This window comes from Triticum aestivum, chromosome 5D (genome assembly GCF_018294505.1).
Source record: "Triticum aestivum cultivar Chinese Spring chromosome 5D, IWGSC CS RefSeq v2.1, whole genome shotgun sequence".
Classification (NCBI taxonomy): Eukaryota; Viridiplantae; Streptophyta; class Magnoliopsida; order Poales; family Poaceae; genus Triticum; species Triticum aestivum.
Genome location: NC_057808.1, coordinates 390,502,041 through 390,511,047, shown reverse-complemented (window position 1 = coordinate 390,511,047; position 9,007 = coordinate 390,502,041). Strand labels below are relative to the sequence as shown.

At 44.2% G+C, this 9,007-nt stretch overlaps 1 protein-coding gene across 1 annotated transcript; it reads left to right on the top strand.

Moving 5' to 3' along the window:
* The first annotated feature begins 744 nt into the window (after nucleotides 1–744).
* On the top strand, nucleotides 745–4,745 carry LOC123125072 (F-box/LRR-repeat protein At3g26922-like). The gene is made up of 5 exons (XM_044545607.1): nucleotides 745–946; nucleotides 1,140–1,198; nucleotides 2,857–3,672; nucleotides 3,769–3,924; nucleotides 4,074–4,745. The coding sequence occupies exons 1-5, from the start codon at nucleotides 910–912 to the stop codon at nucleotides 4,506–4,508; spliced, it is 1,503 nt and encodes a 500-aa protein (XP_044401542.1). The 5' UTR covers nucleotides 745–909; the 3' UTR covers nucleotides 4,509–4,745.
* The last annotated feature ends 4,262 nt before the right edge of the window (nucleotides 4,746–9,007 follow it).

The window sequence follows — 9,007 nt, the reverse complement described above, 5'->3', positions numbered from 1 at the left end:
ACGTAAAATGGTTTTTCTATGGCTCTAAATGTCATGTTCTTTGCCGGCTTCCACATGATATTCATGGCGGGGATAAATGAGTTCTGGCGGAACAACTTGTTTGTGCAAACCCTAGCAATCACAACCCATCTAGCCGCCACCTTCAAATCTTCAAATGCTCCTGAAGATTATTTTGCTCGTCCACTTCTCCCTCACGGTGCAACCTTCCGAGAAGATCATCCAAGCCTTCCCTATTTCCCGACTAGGATCCACTTGTTCCAGCCATGACGACTATCCTTCGCTCGCCATCAAGCCCTAAAAACGTCGTGCCCACAGAAGATATTGTGCACCCATCACAAGAGGTATGCATGCGTAGTTTACTCCACCCCCTAATTGGAGGAGAGTTATGATCAGGCGCCTGTATGGTGACCTCGCCGAGGGGTCGTTGCGTGAGTAGAAAACTCTAGATGTGTAGTTTCTCAAAGGTGTTCACAAAAAGAAACCTAGATGGGAGTAGTGCATGATGGAGCAGTTGGTATAAAATTATGGGAGGTTAGTTTGAATTCACGGGGGGATTTATCCGTAGATCCAGGTTGTAGCATTTTTTCCATAACTCTATGGTTATACTTATGGACACTCCTGTTTTTGAAAAAAAAAGTTACTTTGTTTTTGAGACAATAAAAAAAAGTAACTTGTTGCCATTGTGCCTCTGGCTTGCATTAGTAGGCCCGCAGCCCATCTATCTGTCTGGCCCAGCCAATTTGGCTCAAAATGGAACCGCGTGCTCCTCCACGGCTCTATCTCTAGCATCGGCCGTCGGCCTCGACGTCATCGATCGTCGGCGCCGGCGCCGGCACGGTCTCGTCGGACGACTGCACCGCGGAAAGGCTGTTAGAGCTTGGCCCTCGTCCCCATCTCAGGCCTCCATCCATGCAGGATCCGCCGCCGCCGGGGGAAACCCAAGACCGTACGCCTCCTGCTCCCCTCCGCATCTTAGCCTCAGTTTTCCAACCCTGTTTAGATCTTAGCCTCAGTTTAGGATCATGGATAGGTCCAATTCTGCAGCAACGTTTCCGCTGTTTTTTTGTACTATGACCTGTTTGCTTGTGCTTGTATCCCACTGTTTTCTGTACTCTTATCATGACTCTGATGTACCCCAGATGTCTGCCAACAAGATGATACTTCTCAAGATGGCGGACTTATACCGGACCTTCCAGAGGTATAAACTGGATCCTAGTCTTGCCCCACCATAATAAACCTTATAATTTGGCCTCACAAGCGATAAACAATGATTTTCTCTTTCTATAAATCTAAACAATTATATCTATAATTTTGAACCACCAAAATATGTGATGTGTGTTATTTTCTAGATCTATTAGAAGTGTGATGATTTCCCTGGTGTCAGAATCTCCAACATATGCAATATATAAGCAGCTATACCGCTACATTTTCTGCCCTAGCCATACCTTGTGATGCAATGGAAACATTTCAGAGCTTGCCTGGTATACACAGAAACCAAAGGAACTCTATCTTCTTCCTCTGATTTTTCTCCAAGAATACACTACAAATGAGAGAATACACTCGGCACTTTTCTTTGCAAGACATTGTTAATTGGACTTGTTCCCATGTTACTATGTTAGGCAAATTATATTATATAGAGTGCAATGTTTTGAAGAAAGCTGCTAGAAAAGGGCTCGGAAAGTGATTAATTAGAAAACATTCCTTGATGGAATTCATCACAGAATTGAAGTTTACCATGGCGTCTCGCTTGTCGAGATGGTCGATATGGACATATGGTTTGCCTAAGCCCTATGTTAAGCATATTTTATTCCTTATTGCATTTTTAAAACACAAGAAAATATTTCCCAAAATGGTTAATTAGATATTCTACCATGATGAGTCCATTGAATGATGACTTCAAATTCACCGTCGTGTCTGGCTTGCTGAACCGGTAGAAATGGATAGTGGTTTACCTACTTTGTACTATATGGATAAAAGTAAATGTACACGCATGGCATGTCCATTCCCGAATGGCTCCTTGTTTCGCTAAGTGACGTGGAAGCCTGGTCGTGTCGAATATGGATACCTATTTGTCATATGTACTACTCCGTACTATGTGAATCCTAAATCAGAACCGTTATAGTTTGGACCAAATTATTTGGCCTATGTGGATGAATGTTTTTTGCAAGACATCTCCTATGAAATCATTGGTTGGACTTGTTCCCGTGTTACCATGTTAGGCAAATCATATTCTATATAGTGCAATGTTTCGAAGAAAAGCGCTAGAAAAGGGCTCTGAAAATTATTTAGACAATATTCCTTGACGGTATTCATCACAGAGTTGAAGTTCACAATGGTGTCTGGCTTGTCGAGATGGTCGATATGGACATATGATTTGCCTAAGCCCTTTGTTAAGCAAATTTTATTTTTATTGCATTTTTAAATGCAAGAAAAGACTGCCCAAATTGCTTAATTAGATATTCTAGCATGATGACTTCATTGAATGATGACTTCAAATTCACCGTCATGTCTGACTTGTGGAGCCGATAGAAATGGACATGCGGTTTTCCTAATTTGTACTATGGATAAAAGTAAATGCGCACGTATGGCATGTTCGATCCCGAATCCTAACTGACGTGGCAGCCTGGTCGTTTCGAATATGGATACCTTTTTGTCATATGTACTACTATGTTATTCTTAAATCTGAACCGTTATAATTTGGACCAAATAATTTGGCCTATGTGGATGAATGCAGTGACTTGTTTACATCTTGTTTTAATAATATAATATATATTTGTAATATAGCAAGTTTTTGCAATCAGTTTATAAATTTCTTTTATAACCCCAATAATTGATCTCCCGTTCTTTTGTATACAGGATATCCGTCGACATATTCATGCCCTATTACCACTGCGGGATGCTGCCCGTGCAGCTTGTGCATCACACTCATTTCTGAGATCATGGAGATGCCATCCCAACCTTATCTTAAGTCACAAAGCACTAGGTTTAGATGGAGATCTCATCAGCAAAGTTGACAATATTCTTAAAAATCACTCGGGCATTGGCATGAAGAAACTAAGGCTTGAACTTTATGGTAACAAGGTCGATTCCTTTTATGTTGATAGGTGGATTCATATTGCTGTTACAGCAGGAGTTGAAGAACTCGCCATTATTATGCCGCATATTCCTGGGAAAGAAGAATACAATTTCCCATGCTCACTTTTATTTAATGGGGGTGAAAACTCAATTCGGTATCTTTACATTGCCATGTGTGCCTTTCGTCCCACGGCTGGGCTTGGTTGCTGGACAAAATTGACAAGGTTATTACTAAGTAATGTATGGATTGCTGATGATGAGCTAGAGGGCCTTCTTTCCAACTGTACTGCAATTCAACATTTGGAACTCAAGAATTGCAGTGAGATAGTTTTCCTGAAGATACCTTTGCTGGAGTGCCTTACGTTCCTGAGAGTGTCTCTATGCATAAATCTGCAAGTTATAGACAGCGATGCTCCAAACCTCTCCACCTTTTGCCTGTTTGGTGGCTTAGTATCAATTCTATTTGGAAGTGATGTAAAGAATATAGAAGTGTCGTGCTTAAAATTCGGCCCGCCCAACATTGTCCGGTTTGCTCGAACGGAGCTTCTGTCCGGTGCGCCAGATGTTGAAAGACTTGTCATAACCTCGCCTAATGAGGTATATTCTGAAAGTTTAGATGAGTATAGACTAGCTGTTTGCATATAGCAGTTTTCATGCCTTGTCATATAACTAATCTGAGGTGTCTTTATGCAGATGGAAAGTACACCAATGCTATCTAGCAAATTCCTCCACCTCAAGTACTTGCATATTTCTCTAATTGCAAATGAAGCTATTTCACCAGCTTATGATTACCTTTCTCTGGTTTCTTTTATTGAAGCTTCTCCTTGCCTGGAGACTTTCATCTTTGAGGTAAGTTATCTCATTTTTATTTTCTTTTTCGAAAAGGGTAGTACCCCAGCCTCTGCATCACAGGATGCACACAGCCAAGCTATCTCATCTTGCAAGCATAGTGCGTATTGTTGAACTGCTGATGCGAGCATCTTTGGCTTTCCATGTAGGTACAGCAGCCTGACATGAAGCATGATTCTGTTATCGGGGATTCCTCGCCTCTGAGACGGCTACCACAACACAGCCACAACAACCTAAAGAGTGTGACGATCATCGGCTTCTGCTCGGCGAAGAGCTTGGTCGAGTTGGCATGCCACATTATTGAGAACGCGACATCGCTCGAGCACCTCACTTTGGACACCTCCCATGGCTGTCGGAGTCCTGGTGGGCGTAGCCTCGATAAACCTGACAGATGGTACTATACAGTGAGTGGTAGCCTCATGGCGGCCCCACCTGACAGGTGCCTCCCTATGTGGGGTCGTGGCATCGAGGAGTCTCGCAGGGCGCGTTTCGCAATCAGAAAACACATTGAGTGGAAAGTTCCCTTCGGAGTCGTGTTTGAAATCGTCGAGCCCTGCAGTCGGTGCTTGATGCCGAACTTTTAGATGCCCAAGTAGCATCATGCCGAACGGTGCTGTTTATGCTGCTTTATTTCCAAACTATCACTATCAGGTCTGCAAACGATGGTTGTGTGAGATTTCATAGGCCGTACTCTGTTTCGTAAACTATCAGAGGTGCCTCGTGTTTAATTATGTAAAAACTGTTGTACTAGTAGTGATTCCTGCAGACATATGAAGTCAGGGAAATGACTTTGCTGCGTTTTTCGTTGCTGTTTTCAGAGATATCAGAGGCCAGCGTGCTCTACTCATGGATGTTTTCCAGATTGTTATGTGTACTTCTGTACTTTAAGAATGCGGCGAACTCTTTAGCTGCTTATGAATCTCATTGATTTTGTGCATGTCAGTCTGATCAATATAGAAGGTGCATTATCTGGAAGTTGGAGCTTCCTACTGGTTTGTGGATTGTGAACAATCGTGACAGCATGAACCCCGCCTTCTCACTGTTGCCTCGCCGTCTGCTCCAAATAAGCTCCAGCATCTCCTTCTCCTCATCTTCCGCTTCTTGGTTGAACTTCAAAATTCCAAGGATTATAATCCTCTCTGAGGGCGGGAGCTCGTCGCAGTGTCACGTTGAAGTCATGATTTTTGTTGTTGCAAAAGCTCCCCCCAAACAATTTACTACTTGGCATGTTCGACGAATGTGCGTTTCGAAACTTACATCCCTTTAACATCATCTTTATGAATAAAGACGCGCTAAATGAGTGGTGAAAAGGGGGCGACAAGTAGCAGGTGCATCGCTGAATGTCAATCTTAAACGGGGCGCCTCTTTCATTCGTGTCTTCTTCCTAGCGCTCCTCGTACCAGGCACGAGCTCCTACACGTCACGTTTGAGTTTTTTTTCTTTCAGATTATATATATAAACGCTTGTCTCTACTGTGTTCAAAAAAATAATGATTTGATTTGTTTACATAGAAAACTTTATTTCTCAGATAATCGTGAGATCTTTAACAACAAGATGAGAAATAAAGTAGTCTAGGATTGCATTCTCCCAAACCTCAGAAAATCTACTAGATAGAGATGATTTGGCTATACAATCAGCTACACTATTAGCTTCACGGAAACACTTCGTCACTTCATATTGCACTTCGAACATGACGAGTAGTAAATTGGGTCCTCGTCCCATTGACAATGTGGGTCCATTAGTTCTTCAACCTTTGTCAACATCGTTGCTCCCCTTGGGGTTATAAGTTTGGGACTCACTTGATGGGATTCAAGGATCATGCCAGATATTAATTTGTTAGCCCGTACCTACTCGCCAAATGCATTCTCTTTTGAAAGTTTGTATGCCTGATACAATACTTTGCCCAATAAACCCTTCTTAGGGTCAGCATTCAATATGTTCCCACCAGGATGTGTGATTGACAAAAAACTACCATCTTAGGGTTTTCCGTCCCACTGAACTACTACTTTTAAAAAAGTGACCAAAAGCTATCAATTTTTTTAAACTTTTGTGACTAAAAACTATCATTTTCAAAAAATGACCTGTTTAGACGATTTAAACATGTTTATGACATGCGGGACCCACCCATTAGGGACGACATGGTGGCAAAGTCACCTTCGTTTATTTTGACCGTTACTACAGGTGGGGCCCACACGTCAGCATCAACCTTCTTCTTCCTCCTCCCCTCTCTCTATTTGGCATTTCAACAAACAGCTCACGAGCACCACCACGCTGCCGCCAGTGATGAGCTCTCCGTGCCGCCAAGAACACCGAAGAGTTGGGCCTACTAGCCACGGCCGACCCCGAGCTGCTCCAAGAGCTCGTCCAGAACATGATGAACAAGAAGGTCCACCTCGTCTTCCTGCCCAACAAGAAGGAGCGCTTCGGCACCAGCGCGAGCACCGGGAAGGAGGACCCTCGCCTTGTCGATGCCGCCGCGGTCCAGGGGCTCCTCACCGACCTGCAGAGGCTGGCGTCGCAGCCGAGCCATCGTCAACACGTCGTCCATGGAGCGACTGTCCACCAGCAGCAGCAGTCGGGTCTTGGCTGGAACAGGAGCGTCGCGGCCGCGTTGGCGGGAACCAGCAGCAGTCGAGTCTTGGCTGGAAGAGTGGATGCCTGGCCGGGAGATAGAGGGGCGGGTGCTCGTCGGATCCCGCGGCACCGACGGCCAGCAGCTCCCTTGCCGGGAGATGGAGGGGCGGGTGCTCGTCGGATCCCACGGCACCGACGGCCAGCAGCTGCCTCGCTAGCCGGATCAAGCGACGGTGCGGTGCGGGGTCAGGAGGAGAAGCAGAGACGCAAAGGTGAGATTGGGGATTTAGAAAAAAAAATAAGGCTATTTTTTAGAATTACGGGTGGGCCACACCGGTAATAATGGTCAGCTTAACTGTCAAAATAAATAGAATTGACTTTGCAGCCACATCGACCCTGATGGGTGGGCCTCGCATGTCATAAACATGTTGAAATCATCTAAACTGTCATTTTTCTGAAAATGTGGTAGTTTTTAGTCACAAAATAAAATAATGGTAGTTTTTGGTCATTTTTTTAAAAGTGGTAGTTCAGTGGGATGCAAACCCCTAAAGTGATAGTTTTTTGCCAATCACTTCATCCGGATAGTATTTTGCACTTAGAACTCATGCGCACAAAGACTCTGGATTCTGGAGCAAAGGCCAACATTGTTTTGCTAGTTAAGCAAGATTAAAATTGTGAAGGTCTCTAAACTCCAAGCCTCCTTTTCTCTTTGGGATACACAATTTCCACCATGTAAATCAATGCATTCTTTTCTTCTCTTCAATGTCTCCACACCAAAAGCCTGCCAAGTCAAATGTTATTGATTTACAAATACCCTTGGGCAATTTAAACACTAACATAGCATATGAAGTAATTGATTGGGCCACTGCTTTCAATAAAATTTTCTTCCCTTGCATTGAGAGTACCTTTTCCTTCCAACCTTTTATTCTCTGACAGATTCTATCAGTAAGATGCTGAAAGCAATCACTTCTGTCCACCCCTACCATTGTATAGAGAGACTAAGTTACTTATCCGGGAGTGCTTCCGTAAGAATAACAAGATTTCTACAAACATCCTCTCTAATAATAACACTCGTGTTAGGGCCGAAGAATATGCTAGATTTTACCGTGCTTACAAGTTATCCGGAGCTTGCACAATAAACATCCAGCACTCTTTTCAGTGCTTGCGCTCTAAACATTTGCTTTCATGAGTATCAGCGAGTCGTCTGCAAAAGGTAGGTGAGAAATAGATGGTGTATTACAACAAACTCGAATACCTTCCAAGCCACCCACCTCTTCTTCATGAGCCAACAAGAAAAGATAATGACTTGATCGTACGGCTGTGGAGTCCTGGATGGCTGACAATAATAAAAGGAAGATAAAAGAGAAAGGAAAAAAAGGGTCGAAACAACCGGCTGATTTCTTGGCTTCGTCAACCGCCTCCGACGCGGTCCGATCCCACACAATCGTACGGAGCGGAGCGTCCCCCTTTCACCATGCGAAGCAGGCCCGCCCAGAGTGGGCAAATTTCGTGTTTTGACCCTTCTTTGAAAGTTATTCAAGATCTGACCCCAGTTCGTAAAAATTTCGAGATCTGACCCTTTTTCCTACCGCCATTGTCTCTGGCGGTAAAGTTTAACTGTCTACCGCCAGAATCTCTGACGGTAGGCTTTGACTGCGCCGTAACAGACATCTAACGTGGAAAATACCCTACCGCCATAGTCCTTGACGGTAGCCAATTATACCCTACCGTCAGTGTGCTTGGCGTTAGGTGAATGAATGAACTGCATGCCATGCATGAGATAGATGTACGGATGTGCTGCATGCATGGAGTGCTCTGTGCATGCATGGGAGCGCGAGCATTGGCAAGTTTCAGGCTAGTACTCCCTCTCTTTCATAATATAAGAACGTTTTTTTCACTACACTAGTGTAAAAAACGTTCTTATATTATGAGACGGGGGAGTAGAATTTTATATGCTCTCTCTCATGTGCGCTCTCTCTTTTGTGGATGACTAGTGACTGACTACTATGTTACTAGGCTACTGTAGATTATTCAGATTGACAGGGTGTGTGGAATCTGGCTAGAGGACCATACCGCCACATACCTTGGTGGTAGGGTTGCATTGCCTACCGTCAAGGACTACGGCGTTACGGTCTTTTTCGTATTAAACGGACGTGACGGTGCCGGCAAGTCCTACCGTCAGAGACCCTGGCGATAGGTTATGCAACCGTACCGTCATAGATCCTGGCGGTAGCAAAAGGGTCAGATCCCGAAATTTTTACGAACTAGGGTCAGATCTCGAATAACTTTCATAAGAGGGTGAAAACACGAAAATTTGCCGCCCAGAGTCCGAGATCATCTGGCTCAGCACAGTGGTCCATGTGAGTGCCTATTTTCACGTTTTTTTACTACTACTTCACACGCGGTGCTTTTTCCACATAAGCTAAATAACAACACGAGGAAGCGCGAAGCGAGCATCAAAGGATTTGGCACTAGCAAGCTCAATGGTTGCTTTGATAGGCAGCACACA